Below are 21,005 nucleotides of genomic sequence, written 5' to 3' on the forward strand. Positions count from 1 at the left end.
TACCATTCCACTACCACAAGCTTGGTAGAGCCAGGATGTTTTTAAATATATCTCCGATTGTGTTCGTCTGAAAGAAGATAGTCATATACACCTAGGATAGCTTGAGGGTGAGTAGATAATTTTCATTTTTGGGTTAACTATCCCTTTAAGTGGACCTTCAGGGAAAACAATCAAAGGCTACAAAGTGTATTATATAGCCATCAAAAGTGTTTTTTTCATGTTCCAGCTTAATATGCAACTATAAGTAAGCTATTCGTAGGTTGATTTGTTTGATATTTCACAAACTGGTTCAAAAAAAAAAAAAAAAAGTCCTGCCCCAAATGATCCTATCTGCTTGGTCAACTGTTGGCAGACAGGGTAGTGTTTACAAAACAACCATTATTTTTGCAGTTAATTTTGGTGACACTAGCGGCACAGAAATTACACACTTCAGCTTTAAGTATACCTCTGCTATAGGACAAATAAACACCGCTGCCCTTTTTCCTCATCTCACAGATCTGTTGCTCAGCTGTGACACTTTCCACTGCAGACCCTGCCCTCGGGGTTAAACCGTCCCCCAGTATGTTTTCCACAACTATCATAAACACATGATAACACCAGGCCTTCGGAGAGCGTGTGTCCACTTGACCTCACTGCAGCAACGGTCAAGTGATGTTTAGTTCCACCTCACACTCATAGTGTTTATATAAATCAAGACACCACAGGTAGCGTTGCTGGGCGGGAGGTGTAAGATTAAAGCATTAGCACAGACACTGGGCGTTTCACAGACATTCACCCAACAATATAAAAAATAAAATAAAATGACCTCATTCTTTTCCACCCAAAACACCCTTTTTAATCCACCGCAGCCCAACTTGCACGCTGTTATTGTTACTGTCACACACTCAGACCGGCCACAGACAGTGTAATTAAATCCTTTAAGTAGGAGCAGAAGTGAAATGGTTAAATGATTCTCTGGCTAACACGGTTGTTTTTACATAGCTGAGTTGAACGGAGGAGTGCTCATTGTTAGGAAACTTAAACCACTGGCATAGTATGACAGGTTCATTCTGTCTCTCTTAGTGTGTCTCTTGCTCTCTCTCTCTCTCTCTCTCTCTCTCTCTGGCTGTGCCATGAGTCTTAGAGCGCTCCTAAATAGCAACAAGTAAGCATGCGGGCGCAACGGGCTGGAGAAACTCAACAGGACATGAGGATTGAGAGAGAGAGAGGGTTAGAGGGGGAGTGAAAGACGATTGAAGCCGTCCCCTCCTCAACACACTCACAATGTTGAGTGTTATATACTTCCTACGAAGCTTCTTTAAGGTAAGGGTGCTTCAGCTTGTTTTCATAGCATTGTGTTGGTTACGGATTGCTGGAACAGATTAAGATCACACTGTCATCATGGTTAGTTATGGCTTTTCAGTTCATTTTCGTATGAAGCTGCTCTTAATAAGTTATCTTGTAACTGCGCTTCTTGGAAAGAGGACAGCGTTGAGTTCAATGGAACATTTTTGAAATATTTGCTCTGGTGAAAGAAATGTTGATGTTTTAGGAGAACATGTTGTCGCAGAAATTATTAGCATGTCAGGATCTGATACATTTGCTTTTTTCAGTCTAATGAGATTAAGTTTGATCACTTTTGATTGGAGATTCATTTTAGTTTTATAGTGTTTTTTGTGTTAAATGTCTGACAAACTTCCTATAATAGGAGTTTGGTTGTATCCTTGGGTTTGTTTCTTGAGATCACATATGTTTTTGATTAATTGAAGGACGCCTAGATCACCGCCTGGACTTTCTCCCATTGAGTCATTGAAGCTTCACCAACGACTGTATTAGTGTGCGTGAGCGGACTCGCGCAGTTGGGAAGCGGTATTGGCAGCGTCTTCAGCGTTGTCATGGATTTGGGGAGGTGCTGTTTAAAAATGGTTTTCAGTGGCACAAGGCAAGTAGTTTTTCGGCTTGATCGTAGCCTAACTTTGACAGAGGGCCTATTTACACCTGGTCACTTCATGCTTTTACTGTTTGGATAGCTGTCCGATTTGTTAAAACTGTACCATTTACACTTGGCCGCATAAATGTGTCTCTGCAAAATGAATATAAATTTGATTTTTAATGCCTGCGATATATGCAAATTCATCATGCTATAATCAAACTTTCGGCTTACCCATCTGCTGCGGGCCATATCTGTGGTGATGTGTGTTGCCATCATATTTGTCTACCGGGAGCTAGCATAACACACTCTTACACGTTTATGTTTTTACCATTTTAAGAGCAGTAACATTTACATGCAGTATGTAGTTTCAACAACCATGCATTTACACTGTTCCAGTTTCTTTTGGAATTTGTCTCAAACCACCTCCTGAAGTGGTTTGAGTGGTTGGATTTAAATCAGTTTTGAAAGCATTTCGGGGGACATTTACACCTGGTCTGGTCCTTTTACGATCGGATAGGGCTGTGTATCGCCAAGAATCTGGCGATATGATACGTATCACAATACAGAGGTTACGATATGATATATTGCAATATATTGCGATACTGTAAGAAAGGAGATATATTGCAATATGTCTAATCACCATATGTATAAGATCTGCGCAAAACTTTGATTATTGTATTTTGCAAACAACGTGTCAATCTCCTTTCTTTATAGTGGAAGCCAAAACGAGTCCACACTTCAGCCCCATACACCGTGGTGGAAGCCAGAGTAATTCTATCTGGATTGAGCTGGATTTTGAGCTGGATTTGCTAATGCTAACGCTAGCGATACACCCTTGCGCTTCTCCGCATCACAGTTTATGTTCCGAGATAACACTGCCATCTAGCGGTCAGGTTTAAGCCGACATGAAACCGCTGACATGAATCTAGGATGTAAACAAACAAATAAATAAATATCAATACAGTGTTTTTGAGAATCGATACAGTATTGCCAAACATAATACCGTGATAGTCATGTGTATCAATATTTTCTTACACCCCTACGATTGGATAGCTATCCGAACAGAGAAAATGCATGAAGTGACCAGGTGTAAATAGGCCCAGAAAGAGAGAGACAAGTTCCCAGCCAGCTGAATTTACAGTTACTGTCACTGCAGAGGTGGAAACCCTTTGACTTGGTGCCATTGGCCGCCAATGAGTCAGTGTGGGACATTTTTGTCACTGTCAGTGTTCCTGTTTCTAAATGCACAGTAATGCATACAAAACTCTTAAAAAATGTATCAAGACTGCAAGAAATTTAATTAGCATTTTTCCATACAGTGGCCCCAAAAAGTATTTGGAAACTTACACAAAAATTGCAGTACATGTACAGTATGAATATCATTGCATTATTTTACAGATATTAAAGTACACTTTTCAAGCAAATTGTTTCATAGATAGATGTTTGTTAGGGTTTAAAGGATAAAACATTGGTATTTAGAAAATAAGCTCTCTTAAAAACATTTCACATTCCCACCAGATTAATTAATTTCATTCTTTTCTCTCTGGATGGAACTGACAATTTTGGAATAAAATAGCAGTCTCCTTACTTTCATAGCTAGCATTTGATGTATCCCAAATGCACATAACTACAAAATATTGTAACAATTTTGGGATAAATTGACCAAAATACAGTGTGATTTAAAATGACTATATTGGCAATATTCTGTTTACAAAGAATTTTTACCTGTTTCTTCAAACATCACATCTCATATTTTAGCTCAAGCACTTCAATGACACTGTTTACTCCATGGTAAGCGAGTAAATCAACTTTAGAAAAAAAGTTGTAGAAATTATTCAATAACTGTGGAACAGTCAAAAAATATTAAAACAATTTTGAAATAAATGTTTATTATTATTATTTATTATTTTTGTGATTTAAAGGGATAGTTCACACAAAAATGAAAATTCTTTCATCATTTACTCACCCTTATGTGGTTTAAAACCTGTATGAGTTTCTTACAGTCTTAGTTATATTTGAAAAATGTCTGTTTTTTCCACTCATACAGTGGAAGTCAGTGGTTTGTGTTTCACAGCAGAAAGAAAGTCATACAAGTTTGGAACAGCATGAATGTGAGTAAATGATGACAGATGTTTCATTTTTAGGCAAACTAGCTCTTTAAGTGTCCAAATATGTCCCCTACTTCTTTAATTGGTATAAAAGCAAACTAAGCTGTTTTTATGGAATGCTGAAATGTGCCTTTTAAATCTAGCCACCTGACAGGACACTACAGTTGTGTTGTAATGAAGCAGCTCTGCAGTAGCAGCTCAGTTTAAGCGCAGTGCCGTGTCTTACTCAGCTCTTTCAGCAGCTTCATCTGTGAAGTAAGAACCTCTCATTGTGGGCCATTGTTGAATTGCAATATGTTATGCACAGCATGTGTCAGATTATGCTTGTGAATAAATGCATCCTCACAGCCCGAGTCTCTCTGAAAGAGATTCTTTTGAATTCATATTCTGGCTTTTTGGTGTGGGAAATGTAGGCAGGTTAGGCATGAGCTTGGTCAGCATAACTGCTTACTGATCGTTTCAGCCATAATTTTGTTGACATAAGCAGTCAACAACTTAATCAATCAGCTGTCAAACTTCATGCTATGAACATGAACAGCATTGACTGTTAGCCTTTTATATCTCTACACCTCCAGCTGAAATTGGAGCCATGAAACAGCACTTTTCCCAAACAATACCATTCTCAAGCAAAGTCAATGTGACAGAGGATCCGTCACAATCTGCTCTCCCGCCAGGAATATTAGAGCTCGGATTGCACATGAATGGGAGTTGTTTTTCCCATCTGTGTTTTCCTGAGGCAGTTCGATTATCCGGTTTCTCTTTAGATGACAGTGTTTTGGCATGTCAGAGCTAGACGTTGTGAGTAAAAGTATGGGTGTGGATACATGCGTTAGCATGCATTTTGTTGTTTGGGACTGATAGGTGTGTGTGTGTGTGTGTGTGTGTTGATGCTCGAGGCCCCCAATCCCTCTGACATACAGGTTTGAGAATGACGATTACATACCACACTCAGTTACTCAATACATCGGCTTGTGTTACACTTGGCCTGACAGGGAAATAGACAGGAAAATTAATTGAAGAAGAAAACAAGTGAGCAGTGAGAGATTTATGCGCTTCATTAAGCAAAACATTTAGTGAAATTTGAGTCTTGTGGCATGTGACACATGAGGAAACTCAGAAGAAGTTTGTGCGAAATGTCTGCAAATCCAAACAGACAACATACCAAATGCTATTAAGTGTTTTTCACTAGCTCTCTCAGCCTTTTATGTAGCATTTCCAAACAATCTAATTTAAAGTAGCAGAAATACAGCACGGAATGTCAGTAGAACTGTGAAGTGTATAGTGAACATGCAAGTGAGGGTCTAAGCTAAACATTTTATTCATAGAGTGTTATGTAAAGTTCTTTTGCTCTTAAAAGGTCTTGCAATGAAGCATTTGCAGTGCCTTCCTGTAGTCTTACTCGGGGGAAAAAAGTGTATAATAGATGTCGGCAGATTTTCTATTTCCCCAGACAAGGCCAGACCATTCAGACACAGAGAATGAGAGAGATAACAGGACAGGAATGTAAACTACAACTCAAAGAGTTATACAAACTACCTAGTGTAAAGTAGAGGGTGTTGTAAGCCCCTCCATTCGGACCCCAGCCTATGTTTTTCTTCATAGATGGTCCTCATAGATTATGACTTTTGGCCATAAGATATATTTAAACATTATCTCTGTGGACCTTTGGGTTGACAACATTAGTAATTGAATGCGAGTTTAAACAAGTGCTGTGTGCAGTTCAGTGGGTCTTAAGATGATCTGATATTCACAACCCATTAGTTCACAAACCCCATTAGGCTTTGTTTTGTGTTTTTTTTTTTTTTTGCATATAACATCTACAAGTGGGGTTTTTTGTTTTGCATATAGCATCTACAAGTGAGTTTTTTTTTGTTTTGCATATAGCATCTACAAGTGAGTTTTTTTGTTTTGCATATAGCATCTACAAGTGAGTTTTTTTGTTTTGCATATAGCATCTACAAGTGAGTTTTTTTGTTTTGCATATAGCATCTACAAGTGAGTTTTTTTGTTTTGTTTTGTATATAACATCTACAAGTGAGTTTTTTTGTTTTGTTTTGTATATAGCATCTACAAGTGAGTTTTTTTTGTTTTGTTTTGTTTTGTATATAGCATCTACAAGTGAGTTTTTTTTGTTTTGTTTTGTATATAGCATCTACAAGTGAGGTTTTTTTGTTTTGTTTTGTATATAACATCTACACGTGAGTTGTTGTTTTTTTGTTTTGCATATAGTGTCTACAAGTGAGTTTTTTTTTTTTTTTTATTTTGTTTTGTTTTGCATCTACAAGTGGTTCAATGTAAGTGTTGTGTGCATAATTTTCCCTGCCCTGTAAACCTATTTTGGGGAAAACAGCTCCCTTGTGTTTTGGCGATTGTGTCTGTTTAGGTTATGCAACCACTGATAAAGAATATACATGTATCATTCTGTTTGGTAAACAAGCTGCTGTCGATTAGAATGGACAAGAAGGATCAGGAAGCTGTGGCATGAGTTTATAGGGTAAAGGTCTTTTCCCAGTGCATTTTGGGATTTTTCTTCTGTGTCTCTTTGAGAATTATCAGAGCACAGCTTTAAGTTCTGGCTTTCTCAGCAGGGGTGCGTTGCATAAGCTGCTCATCACCTCCTCATTAGGGACAAGAAACCACTTGTTATTTGGTCCACTGATTCAACACGCCGTGCCCTTTATCTGAGATCCCGAATAGGTTAGAGAAATTGCATGGATGGGGGTGAATTTAACCTCTTGTGCTTTAGTGCATCTTGAGGTATTTTAGATTATATGATAATCAGATTTGGAAAGCAATAAAAAGACTGTGAGATTATGCTCCACTATCAGATTCCTTTGAGAAAAGTCTGACTTAAGCTGAATCAGGGGTTAGAAAAGCACAGGCTAAAGATCACATGATTCAATTCATGAATATGTAGGTCCACTGATGCCATAAAAAAATATAGTAATCAAAATGCATTCTTACAAGTCAAGTAATTCTACCATGTTTTATAATGTGAAAATGAAAGCAGTGCTGAAAATGCCTGATCCCATCTAGGAAAGGGAATGAGTGCAGAACATTCCTTATGTCTCTGTTTCTTTGTTGTCACTGGAATCTCTGAATTAGATTTATCTTAACAGTAAGCATTGACCTTCCCTGTCTGTTAAACAGCGTGCACATCTTCTGAAAATTTACAAGAGAACCATGTTTAGTATGCAAGTGTGATATGCGACATGACACTGATCTGATTTATGTAGCCAGTGTGTTGCATGCTGCCTTTGGAGATCTTCATATAATAGATCATGCACTTCACACTTAAACACTTAACAATGATTGCACTAAAATGCTAGTGTAGTTGAAAATCCTTGAATGCCTTACAATGAATATCTGATCTAGACTTCTAGAAAAAATAAAAATAAAAAAATGCCAGTCATGTTTATAATACTTTGCCAATAAAAGAAGGAGCATCATACCTGCAGATCTAGTTTAATTGTTCTTTACCTAAAATGTTTGAGTACACTACTAATTCATACATTTAACTTAAAATGATCATGTAACCTTGATGTAAACATTTTAAACTTAGCTAGATATAACAAGCTAATTCAGAAAATGCTAACTTGCTAATTTGCACTTCCTGAATGAGTACAGCAATATAAAGCATTTAACATACTTGCTCTCAAACCAAGCCGCATGCACCACTTGTCACCATGATGGTAACTCTCCAAAAACCAACATTAACAGAAACTCTTCTGAATTAGCATGATAAAACATTAAACACTACTAAATCTCCCACTTAAAGGAACACACCACTATTTTTGAAAATAGGCTCATTTTCCAACTCCCCTAGAGTTAAATAGTTGAGTTTTACCTTTTTGAATCTATTCAGCCGATCTCTGGGTCTGGCGGTAGCATTGTTATAGCTGCAGCTTAGCATAGATCGTTGAATCTGATTAGACTGTTAGCATCTCGCTCAAAAATGACTAAAGAGTTTAGATATTTTTCCTATTTAAAACTTGACTCTTCTGTAGTTACATCGTGTACTAAGACCGACGGAAAATGAAAAGTTGCGATTTTCTAGGCCGATATGGCTAGGAACTATACTCTCATTACAGCGTAATAATCAAGGAACTTTGCTGCCTTACCATGGGTGCAGCAGGTGCAATGATATTACTGATGATGATATTACATTAATCTTGCACAAAAAAAACAAACAAAAACAAAACATTATATAATTTAAGTTCATCTAAATTAAAAGAAATAAGTTTATAAAATTCAAAACAATGAAACAGTTCAGTTTACTTAAAATATATCAGTTCTTTGAACTTGAAAGATAAGTAAAGTGCTAAATACTCATAAAAGTTAATTTGACAGAACTAGTTTGTTTACATTTAAGTTTGTCCTACTCAAACCAATTAATTATTTTGAGCGTTGGGGTTTGCAGTGCAAGATAAAAGGACCTTTGATGTAGATATAATGGCTCAAACAGAGTATTCCTAGTAAAGTGAGCACATGCCCTTAAACTTATCAGAAATAAAATCTTCAGATGGAGCCGATAGAAATGATGAGTGTTGGAACAAGTCAAAATAAGGGCTGTCAGTCCAATGCACTCATTTAGTGTGGTAAATAAATAAATATAATTTATAAAAAAAAAAAAAAAAAAAAAAAAAAAAATCATGTCCTCAGACCTGTTTATACATTCCATAATAATTGATTTTCCTACTATCAGGGCAATGTAGGAAAATACATTTATAGTAAATACATATAGTTGATACATATAGTTAAATGCACTTAATTTGATTATTTAATTGCAGGTCTAAGATTTTAACCAATGCAAATAGTCTCAAAGCTGTTTTTTATAGTAGTTCTTTTACCTTATGAAGGATATCATATAAAATAACACAACCGTGGTGATTTTGGAGAGAGAGGTGTTAAAGCTGTTTGTCTGATCTGATTGTCTTGTCTGAAGTCAGCTGATTTAGTTGGCACAGAAGGGGTCTCAGTTGTGTGTGCACCTGCTCTAAATCACCACGACCACTTACTATGCACAGCGGTGCACATGAATGCTTCACTATACTCAGGATGCTAAAGCTCTTTAGTACATCCACTGGGTGCAAACAAATCTTACTCTTTTACAATTACCTCAAATACACAGATGCTTCACTCAGCAGAGGTCAAATTCCTTTTGATGAGAGAGCTGGGTTGAAGGTGTGGTCTTAGATGACCTCGTCATTTGCATATAAAGTCCCGTTAATGACATGATATTACTCCTCGCCTATGTTAAATCTAATTTCTGTGCTTCTCCACTCCTCTATTTAGAAATGAGTAATATGGCAATGTTTCACTGTGCAAGAACCTTTCTTAGTCTTACAGAAGAGTCCCCTGTGAGTGTGTGTATCTCCTGTGAGTGGCTCCCTTGCATGTGTGCAGAGGTGTTTGTGTGTGTGATTCCCTCTCTGTGGTTGGCCTCTCCGATGGGATGAGCTCATGCTCATGTGGCGAGAGCAGCAGGATCCTTTGATTGCAGCACTGCAGTTGCCTGAGCGATCCAATGCACCCCTGTACCTCCTCCTGAACCTCAAACACCTCCTCCTGAATCCTCATAAATAGAAACAAAAGACATCTATAATACCTGCTGGAGAAAGATATTGTCAGCGATCCTCTTGCTATTTCAATGACTTGGCTGTTGGTTTTGTATTCTAATGTACGATGCATACATAAATAGATGCATTAAAAACAATGATGTAATAAAGATTCAGTAAAAATCTGTAATTTGGTTGTGATGTGAAAGCTAAGTTAATTTCACTTTTTTAAGAGCCCTTCAAAAAAAAAATCATAACTTTGGGGTTTTGGGTCAGGAAGATTTTTTTTGGGGGGCGGGGCGGAATGTATACTTTTATTAATTAATAAATACTGCAACTTCTATTAATCAAAGAATAAGAAAATATTAAACCACAAACATTACAAAAAAATTGATAATAATAAGAAATGTTTCATTGAGCAGCAAATCTGCATATTAGAATGATTTCTGAAAGATCATGTGACACTGAAGACTGGAGTAATGATCCTGAAAATTCAGCTTTGCCATCACAGGAATACATTTTAAAAAATATATATAAAATAGAAATTGATTATTTTAAACTGTAATAATATTTCACAATATTACTGTATATTACTGGTATTTTGGATAAAATAAGTGCAGCCTTGGTAAGCAGACCCCAAACTTTAGAATGGTAGTTGTTTCCAAAAATTGCTTTGTTGAAATGCACCTCAGATTTTCTCCCCCTGAATCTAAAGTTTTCATTGCAATAAAATGAAATAGTACAATAGTATATGTAGCGTGCTACATTGTAACATTGTCAAATGACCTCCTCAAAACCCTCATGTGCAGAAGCATGCCGTTTGTTGATGTTACTTTTGCATTTCTTAAGGGTTAGAGGAAGCAGACGCTCAGTCTGGACTGTGCAGCGATTCTGCACCCTTGAGGAATGACGTAAGCAAGAGCACGCTGAGCTCACAGTGTATTCTCAGTGTATCTCATTAGTGTGCATTCTCTCTTTTATGATGCAGTCCCAGTGTAAATGACTTTATGACACTTTGTGGGATTTAAGATCAGAACAACCTGATCTGCTACACAAGTAATGATGTAGATATTATTATCTGGAAAAGTAGACTTCATTATTTGGTCAGCAGCAAAATGATAAGATTGTGATTGCATTTTAAAATTACTTTTACTTTTTATTTATTAGTTAATGATAAAATATTTTTATAGCACTGTTTACACTATTGTTTGCTGAAGAAGATAATCTGTATTTATAATAGAAATGACAGCAGATGGTGGTGTGGTTTTGGATGCCAGTCTTTTTGGTCTGACTGGTGGAATAAATTTAGACCTGGCTTACCCAACAGATCCTGAAATTCTCTAGAATGTCCACTTAAAGATGCTCACTTAAATAGTGAAATCTTTTATATAACCTACACTTTTTCAGTCTGCACACACTTGTTGCTCTATTATTATGTTTGTTAATACATACAGAAAATATTTTTTCAGACATTGTCACATTTCTACATATGACAATAATAAACGTTCAAACTTTCATTTGTAACATATTTTGAGGCCATGCTGTACACTACAAATAAATGCAGCCTTGGTGAGAATAAGAGAATTTTCTTATTCAATTCTTAAAAAATTCACCAACCTTTAAAGTGTTAGTTCACCCAAAAATGAAATTTCTGTCATTAACTCACCCTCATGTCGTTCCACACCTGTAAGACCTTCGTTCTTGTTCGGAACACAAATTAAAATATTTTTGATGATATCTGTTCATCAAAAATCTGTTACATTAACTTGTTAACTGCTGACGTCTTTCTGTGCCTGATGCCTTTGGCGTTTAGTTCAAAAGTGTGCTCATTTGGATAAAAATGTATGGATTATTGTATGTTTACTTCAAATATCTTTAGAGAGCAGTATTTTTTTTTCTACTTTTACACAAAATAGGATGATGTGAGCATTATGGAGCACTAATAAGTTCCAGGAAATTCCTATTATGGACAAAGACATCCAGCAATCGCTGTAGCTGAATAAAATGCAGATGGAGACATTTTGACTGATTAAACATGAAGAGAATTAATACACCATTGGGACAATATAATGTTTTTTCTATGTTCTTCAAGCCATCTCAAGTATTTTCATAAGGATAATGTATATTTACAATGCAATGCCAATTGACAGAGCCTTTATCACTGTATATAATACTATAAAATAATATAATAATAATAAAAGTGCTTGGTGTTGATGTGTAACAAACATCTTTAGGAAAAAGTAAAAATAAAATATGAACCAAGCTGAAGGACTATGAATATTTTTATGTTGTTGGTCAAGTGGCTTTAAGGGTCAGTAGCAGTCCCGCGTGCAGGATCACATGTGCTTTTTCTGGCTCTGTCTTTCTATTTTTACCTCATACACACACTGTATATACTGTATATTCACACTTGAACGCAAAACCAATCCCCCCGATTCTCCTGCCCAGCCCATGGTGTAGTGTTAAGATGTTAAGCCATTTAGGGAACTCAACTGTAATCAATTTGGCAAAACAAGGTCTGGTTACTGAATGGGTCAGGTGACATTGTGTTGTTGGCTGAGGTCATTCCACCTGCCAATAGGGACTGGTTTTACTCCTGACTTATGCTGTACCAAAATGTGCTCTGTCAGTTGTTTTTTTTTTTTATTTTGCTAGCAAACAAGTATCATGTTTCAAATGTGCTCATGTGTGTCATACGTTTAGTTAATATGATATTGAACGTCAGGGAGTTCATGTTTACAACCATACAACAGGTTACGAAAAAACAGCATCATGCATGAAGGAAGGAAAGAAAAAGAAACATTTACATTTATTTGCATAAATATATATTCATTATTTATTTTCTTTTTCATTATTTTCATTATATTTTCATTTTCATTATTTGCATATGTATAAGTTAAACAGTGCATGGGTTTTTATATATTCCTGTACTTTGAGTATTTCCAAAAAATAGTATTCAAGCTTTGTTCACCTTGAAAAAGGCTGTGCAGAAGTATTTGGCACTCTCTTCTTTGATACCTGCTGTTCTTAAAGCCATTCTTCTTAGTGTCCTCCCTCATTTAACATGAAGGGTTTGGAGTAGCTTGACCTGTTTGGATTAGCTGGAGGTGTGCTGTACCTGATGACCTCTCGATTCTTAAGTACAAGCAGCGTATGATAGGGGCTTTCATCTCTTCTCCCTCCCTCTGAGAACCTGATGTTTGTAGGTTATTTACAACATCAGAACCGTTAGCTGGCCTAAATCAGCCTGGTGTCTTCTTCTGCAATCTTTTGAGCTCACTAGATTGGAGTCATGGTTAATGAAAGACAAACCAGTGGGTTATGAGGCCGATAAGAAGGGATTGTTGTGTGCTGCAAACAGCTGGTTGGCTGGTGGTCCTCTTAGGGGATTGTTTGTATGGTTGCTCTAAGCTGGATAACAGCACAAACGTCTGCCCTGGTGGAAGGTTCCGCCCCTTTTCACAACCTACTGACTATGAGTAGAGCTCAAGGGGTCAGGTTTTTTCCTGGTAAGAATGGTCCAGTTAGCCCCTAGTGATAAATATTTGTAACTACGCCATCTGGTTACAAATGCATCTTTCTGCATTGGCTGATATATGGTTTGAATTATAGTATATGCAGTCTGTTGTTTTACTGTCATCTACTTTTGATTAGCTGCTTTTTTTAGCCAGTTGTCACATTTTTGTTTGCTGTTGTTTGTGCTAATATGATGTTAATGACTCATACAATCTGTTATGCTCTTGTGTGATGATATATCTGCGTCTGTTCATCATCATGCACAATTTTGTTTCTAGGAAATGATTCCTTGAACAAATGAGCTAATGGATCAGATGCTTCATATAAGCAGATGCTCTTTAAAGGGCTTTGATTTAGCTACATGAAGCAGGGCATGGTTGAGTGACACATTAGTTCCAGGTGTGAGGGGAAAGAATTTAACATGTAATTGAATGAGTATCATACCTGTGGTTAACTTTACAAACATATGCTCCTCTTTAAAATTAAATTGATTGCAGATCTGTAAAAAAAAAAAAATGACTCAACAAATTGTTTAACTCTTATTTTGAATTGCCTCGCTGATGTAACTTATAAACTGTTTACTTCAATTAAGTGAGACAAAGTCCCCTTTGTTAAGAATAGCAAATTAATGCACATATTCTCTTTTTCCTCCTAGGCCCCAGCTTTAGAGGACTCTGGGAGTGAAGCAGGCTGTCTGGAAGATGGGGAGTCTCAGCAGGATGACCGTGGAGAGCAACATGACCATCAGGAATGGTGTGAGCCAGTTCCTGAAGCAAAAGAGGAATATTTTGACACGCACTCATGGCACAGTGACACTTTCTCTGACCCGAATCATGAAACTAAAGACTACTGCAGGACGTCACTCAGCTATGAGACTGACTCTTGCTCTGTGGGTCATCTGGACTCACACTCTGCATTTGTCAAACCCTCACCTTCAGTTAGAGAGAGAAATCCCTCTTTAGCAAAAAGGCATCATGCTGTCTTTGACAGTCTCGGTAGGACAGTGGATAGAGAGCAATTGCAAACACAGACTGGAAATACGGAGATGATGCACATGGAAGTTGATGGCACTGGGATGTCTGATGCTAAGGATGGTCCGGAATGTGGGGAGGTTATCAGCATTTTTCCAGCAGGACCTGGACTTGATGATTCTTCAAGGAATGGCCTATCCTATCCTACACCCCTACTGGAATTAGAGGACACTTTAGGATCACAAACACTCACTGAGCCAAGAAGTAAAGACTCATTGTTCACCCTAAAAAACAGTAATGGAGCCAAGTCTCACTTTGCTGAAACTTTTGATGGAAAATCAAAATTGGAGCAAATCAATAAAAATATCATAGACACTCATTTAGGAGACAGTGAGCCACACATACAGTTCACAAGCGAGAAAGAGTTGAAGCAAAATGAAATTGACACTAGTAACACTGAAATACAGATAATTGCATCCATTGTAAAAAGTGCCGACGCTGAACATAATAAATCGAACACTCAACATGATGAGCTGAATGTTGATGACAATAAGATCAGTTTATCTGTCTCACCGCATCTTTCTATATATGAGCCTGTATCAGTTGAGAAGCTTATTGAACAGAAAGTTGAGGAGTCAACAGAACACATCCAATCACATAATTCAGTAGAACACAGCAAATCACAGGACTCAACAGAAAACATCCAATCACAAGCTTCTATAACATACAGCCAATCACAGAATTCAGTAGAACACAGTCAATCACTGGATTCTATGAAATGCAACCAATCACAGAATTCAGTAGAACACAGGGAATCACTGGACTCAATAGAACACAGTCAGTCAGAGGATTCTGTAGAATGCAGTCCATCACAGGATTCTGTAGAATGCAGCCAATCCCAGGTCTCAGTAGAATACAGCCAATCACAGACTTCCACAAAATGCAACCTGTCACAAAAATTAGTAGAACACAGCCAATCACATGATTCTGTGGAATGCAACCAATCACAGAATTCAGTAGAACACAGGCAATCACTGGACTCAATAGAACACAGTCATTCACAGGATTCTGTAGAATGCAGCCAAACACAGGTCTCAGTAGAACACAGCCAATCACAGGATTCTATGGAATGCAACCAATCACAGAATTCAGTAGAACACAAGGAATCACTGGACTCAATAGAACACAGTCATTCACAGAATTCTCTAGATTGCAGTCCATCACAGGATTCTGTAGAATGCAGCCAATCCCAGATCTCAGTAGAACACGGCCAATCACAGACTTCCATAAAATGCAACCTATCACAAAAATTAGTAGAACACAGCCAATCACAGGATTCTGTGGAATGCAACCAATCACAGAATTCAGCAGAACACAGTCATTCACAGAATTCTCTAGAATGCAGTCCATCACAGGATTCTGTAGAATGCAGCCAATCACAGGTCTCAATAGAACACAGCCAATCACAGCCTTCCATAAAATGCAACCTATCACAGAAAACATTAGAACACAGCCAATCACAGGATTCTGTGGAATGCAACCAATCACAGAATTCAGTAGAGCACAGGCATTCACTGGACTCAATAGAACACGGTCATTCACAGAATTCTCTAGAATGCAACCAATCCCAGGTCTCAGCAGAACACAGCCAATCACAGTCTTCCATAAAATGCAACCTACCACAGAAATCATTAGAACACAGCCAATCACAGGCCTCAGTAGAAGACATGCCATCACAAGATTTTGTCAAACACAGCCAATCCAAGGCCCCAGTGGAACACAGCCAATCACAGGCCACAGTAGAACACAGCCAATCACATGCCTCAGTAGAACACAGCCAATCACAGACTTCCATGAAATGCAATCTACCACAGAATTCAGTACAACACAGCCAATCACAGGACACAGTAGAAAATATGCCATCAAAAGATTTAGTCAAACACAGCCAATCACAGGACCCAGTAGATCATAGTCAGTCACAGATCTCAGTAGAACACACCCAATCACAGGATTCCATAGAATGCAGCCAATCACAGAATTCAGCAGAACATAGCCAATCACTGAATTCTCTAGAATGCAAACAATCACAGGAATTGTTAGAACACAGCAAATCACAGGACTTATTACAAAGCTTCCAGTCACAGGATTCAATAGAACACAGCCAATCACAGGACTCAGTGGAACACAGTCAGTCACACACTTCATCAGAACACAGACAATCACAGAATTCAGTAGAACACAGTCAGTCAATTACTTTATCAAAATACAGGCAATCACAGAATTCAGTAGAATACAATCAGTCACAAACTTCATCAAAACGCAAGCAATCACAGGACTATGTAGAACACAGCCAACCACAGGATTCAGTAGAACACAGTCAGTCACACACTTCATCAGAACACAGGCAATCACAGAATTCGGTAGAATGCAGCCAACCACAGGATTCCGTACAACACATGAAATCACAGGATTCAGAACAAAACCAATTACAGAACTCCTTAGTGCATAGCCAATCAAATACTCCACTAGAACACAGCCAATCACAGTCTTCAGTGGAAGACAGACTATCACAGGTTGATTATATTGAGGCAAATTCCATGAACACCAAGTGGACTGTGACTGAGTCGGACTCTGGTTTTATTTCAGACACAGTGGCTTATGAAAAGGGACAATTAAAACAGGACTGCATGGACATTTGCACAGATTGTGAAGTCAATCAGTCCTTGAAAACAACTGGAAAGCATTCATCAAAGGACACTGACAAAGAACTTGATTTAAACTTTGAAAAGAATGACGGTCTAAATTTCAAAAAGCAGGACTTCAGTGACACACCTGTTGTTTCTGTATATGAGTGTTTTGCAGCCGAGAGAGCTTTCTCAAATGTGCCTAATGCAACTTCTGCTGGAGTGTCCGATTCACTGCATCAGCGTCTGATCAATGACAGGACATCAGAACGGTCAGATCTGCAGGACAGAACTCATTATGGTCAACAAAATTGGCCAGTATTACAAATGCACAGTGAAAAAGAGGATTACTCAGTTAGTAGATATCACATGGACAGTTTTTGTTTGCAGGACATTGGGCAAACATATTCGGAGGAACATAAGCCTGAGGCAGATGTTTACAAAACCCATCAGTGCCCTAATAGTAGAATTAATTTTAACAAACTGGGTGAATTCCCTGAAGCACAAGTTTGTGTTAACTCTAAAAGTTTTGATAATAAAGATGGTGACGTTTTAGATGGAACACAGAAGGCTAGCAACATGCATCACACTATTAAAGGGTACCAGAAAGAATGTACAGTAGTTCCCTCGATAGAACAGTCAGTAATTTACTCTGACCATTTGGGATGCGTAGAATATACTAGGCCCAAGTCATTGAGTGTTGCGTGTCCTGACATGAAGACAGCTGAAGCCGATGGTTGTCCGGTAGATTGTCCTGTCGAATCTTTGGCTAGTCTTTTTGAGATTTCCTATGACAAATCTTCAGCCATCCCTACAGATGTTTGCTTTGAGCTCAGTGATGGCCTTCAAATGAACTGTAAACAATTAGCACATTGCGCTATAGAATATAAAGAGACCTCCAAACAATTTCACCAACCCAACACCTTGTCTGACAAGCAAACAAGGCAAAATGAGTCAGTTAAAACAACTGAGTCGGATGTTGATATTTTGTCTAGTGCATGTTCTGATCCTTTCACAAATGCACAGTCTCCTTTTGATTATTCCCAGCTGAACAGCAGAAACCATGAATACAGCTCAGACACAAATAATAACATTAAAGCCATTACTTTAGAAGATTGCGCCTCAGGTGTACAAATGTCTTTGCCTAGTTCTTTGCAAAAATACAGTAGGTTTACTAACAATGCTGGATGTTTAGTCTCAAAGGGGGGTGAGAGCAAAGATAGTGAATCTTTTAGTGCCCCTGCTGGTCAGGCTACCTCCTTCAAAGCACCTGACTTGAAGATTGCAATGGACAGCAAAGATAATGTTCAGAAACCTTCAGACATAGATGTTTGTAGCAGCCACAAAGAGGTTACTCAAAAGCAGCTCTGTGATTGCCATAATGGGAAGAAGTGCCAGCTTCACTCATCTTCAGTGGAGGGAGAGCAGACTGCGGGAGGATTTGAGTTCAAGGACACAGACGGCATCTGCCAGAGCAGTACTGCAGTGTTGCAAACCTTGAGTCCCGAAAACACAGATGACCATTACAGCACACATGGAGAGATTAATTCAGACTCTACAAATTGTGAATTTCCCCATATTGTCCATTTGCTTGCACACAAACACCCAGAGCTCTCTCAAGAGGAAAGCATATTACCACTGAGTGGCTCTCTCAAGGTCGATGATACTTATGTATTAGAAAACATGGAGAGAAGACTTGAAACATTCACAACAATCTCTCCTGAAATCACTGATTCCTTATGTGAAACTTCTGATCTTCTTTGTAAGCAGTCTTTGCAACTGCACAACTCAGAGATCAAGGGTGCATTTGTTACATGTTGTCGAATTTTACCCATCACTAATTTAGAAGCTATTTTGGAGTCAGACCGTTCACTGGAGAGCTCATTTGTGATGGAGAATGGACTGGAGGAGCAACAGAGAGGAAGTCCATTATCAGAAGGTTTATTCAATGAGAAATGGAGCTCTTGTGATGACGCTACAAAACACCCACATGACAACATTTCTGCCATGTGTACAAAAGCCAATGTAGCCTTTGTCAAGAATGAACCAGATGCTGGAGAAACAATGAGCTCTTTATCGAATGAGTTCGATAGCAGTGATGGCCATAGTGTTTCCAGTTTTGTGTCACAAGACCATGACTCCAGTACTAACAGTGAGGAGACGGAGGACAGCACTCAATCATCATCTAGCCTTCGTGGTTCTGCAAGAAATAAGAGAACCCAATCAGGGAAGGGCTCTATGTTTTCTGTTTTTTCTCGAATACCCTCATTCCGCAAGACCAAACGAGAACACAAAGGCAATAACAAGGTTGACACGGAAGTTAAGGACTTCATTGTGGATGGAGATGAACGGGACGAGGTGAAGTACAGTAGGTCACTCACACGTAACAAATCCAACCCTTCGCTGTACAAGACCAGTATTTCTCAAAGTACAGATCATCTCACAGACATTACAAAGTTTGCTGACCACTCCAATGATGACATTTTTGAAAAGGCTTTCGCTTTAATGAAATCCCAAAATGTGTATCAGCCGCAGCAGCACAAAGATGGAGATGCACAGAATTTTAGAGCTTCCCCAACAACAGAGGGATTGCAACAAAAAAGAAGCAAGAGTACCGATAACTTAAACTTACGAATGAAGCTCGCAATGGCTCACAAGTCTCTGTCTAGCCTGTTTGAGTCCAGATATCCAGAGAGGGACAACCAGGAGCAGACCTTGCAGTCAGAGAATGAGGAGGTGAAAACCAAGCAGTCCTGGAGGAAGATGAAACATTATAAGGAAGCAGAACTTTACAAAAGAACTCTATCGGTTCCTGGGACGGTCTGTGACAAGTCCACACATCAGAGCCATATTGATTGTGCCTTCTGTTCTCCTCAAAACAGGTCCAGACTTAACAGCTCACCGGCTTCCCAAAAGAGTTTTAGGAACACATGCCATTTTGACCCACAGAGTTTGAAATCTGCATCTCAGGAACAGTCTGAAGACAGTAAATGTTTGGAAGGAGGTGAGCTGCCTTATGCCGCTTCCTCAGATTCTGACCAGGCCTCAGTAGATGGCTTTGAGTCCAATGTAGAGGATAGGTCACAGTCACCTGTACACCCCACTGTTCTTGCACTCGCAACCCAGATGTCACCTACCTGGACCAGGTCTCTCAGCTGTTTTGAGACCACTGATACTCCCACACGGCCCATGAGCCCCAAACCTCTTAGTCCTGGTCTGGGCTGGACAAACCGGAGGAGCTTCCGTTACCCCTCGAGATCCGTTGCATCCTCTCTCTGCTCTCTTGGTCAGGGAGTGAGCACTGACGTTCTCTCTGATCCACCTCAGAGGCCGACGTCTCTAAAACCAAGGACAGCACAACTCACTACAGCCCAGTCTTTTGATTCTGAATACTTACTAGAGGACAGCAGTTCAGACAGCCATTCTCAGAATAGCCTGAATTCAGCATCCCTGATAAACAAACCAGAGGTAAGTCAAAGTAAATTATGAAGTTTATGATGTTAGAACAACTTAAATATGTCCTTTGAACATTTTAGGCAGGAGTGCTATATGATTTTCTTTCTACATTTTGCTATTTGTATATAGTAATTCTACTCAAGTTTGAGTTTTCCCAAGACGCTTCATACGTGAAAGCAAAAGTGGATTGTTATGGTGTATTTTTCAACATACATTTCTGCTTTCTGTTAGTGAGCTAGCTAGTCAGGAAATTACAAGGGTTGTTATGTTTGTCACAATACTAAAGAGCTTTCAGTGAAATTTGTACACTTCTCAAAGACACTGCCATCTAGTGGCCCACAAGGAATCAAGGATGATTACATTGTCCATATGTTGTGTCTATGGCACAATAATGTAGTGCACCCTTTCAATAAGTGTGGCCTACACTGCAACGATTCTAAATCTAGTATAACTATGTCTAATGTATTGTCAGATTTTTTCCACTTGTTTTGCACTTGTTTATGCACAACCATTTCAAAGTTTGGGGTATGATTTTTGAATGGTTTTGAAAGTAGTAATATTGTGAAATATTAATACAATTGAAAATAACTGTTTTATATTTGAATATATCGTAAAATGTAATTTATTCCTGTGATGGCCAATATGAATTTTCAGCATCATTACTCCAGTCTTCAGTGTCATATGATCCTTCAGAAAATATTCTATTACGCTGATTTGATGCTCAAGAAACAGTTGTGCTACGTTATGCTGCTTAATGTTTTTGTGGAAGCTGTGATACATTTTATCAGGATTCTTTGGAA

At 38.4% G+C, this 21,005-nt stretch overlaps 1 protein-coding gene across 5 annotated transcripts in view; it reads left to right on the plus strand.

The window, feature by feature from the left end:
- arhgef4 (Rho guanine nucleotide exchange factor (GEF) 4) overlaps nt 1-21,005 on the plus strand; it is a 97,405-nt gene that overhangs the window by 31,375 nt on the left and 45,025 nt on the right. For 4 of the 5 annotated variants that reach the window (XM_048163043.1, XM_048163047.1, XM_048163044.1 and 1 more), the window contains one exon: nt 13,750-20,217. In XM_048163043.1, the coding sequence (XP_048019000.1) occupies nt 13,750-20,217 (6,468 nt within the window). Of the gene's footprint in view, nt 1-1,081; nt 1,303-13,749; nt 20,218-21,005 lie in introns of those variants that run through there. The other variant, XM_048163045.1, reaches the window with a different exon arrangement.

The sequence above is a fragment of the Megalobrama amblycephala genome, linkage group LG17, assembly GCF_018812025.1.
Source record: "Megalobrama amblycephala isolate DHTTF-2021 linkage group LG17, ASM1881202v1, whole genome shotgun sequence".
Classification (NCBI taxonomy): Eukaryota; Metazoa; Chordata; class Actinopteri; order Cypriniformes; family Xenocyprididae; genus Megalobrama; species Megalobrama amblycephala.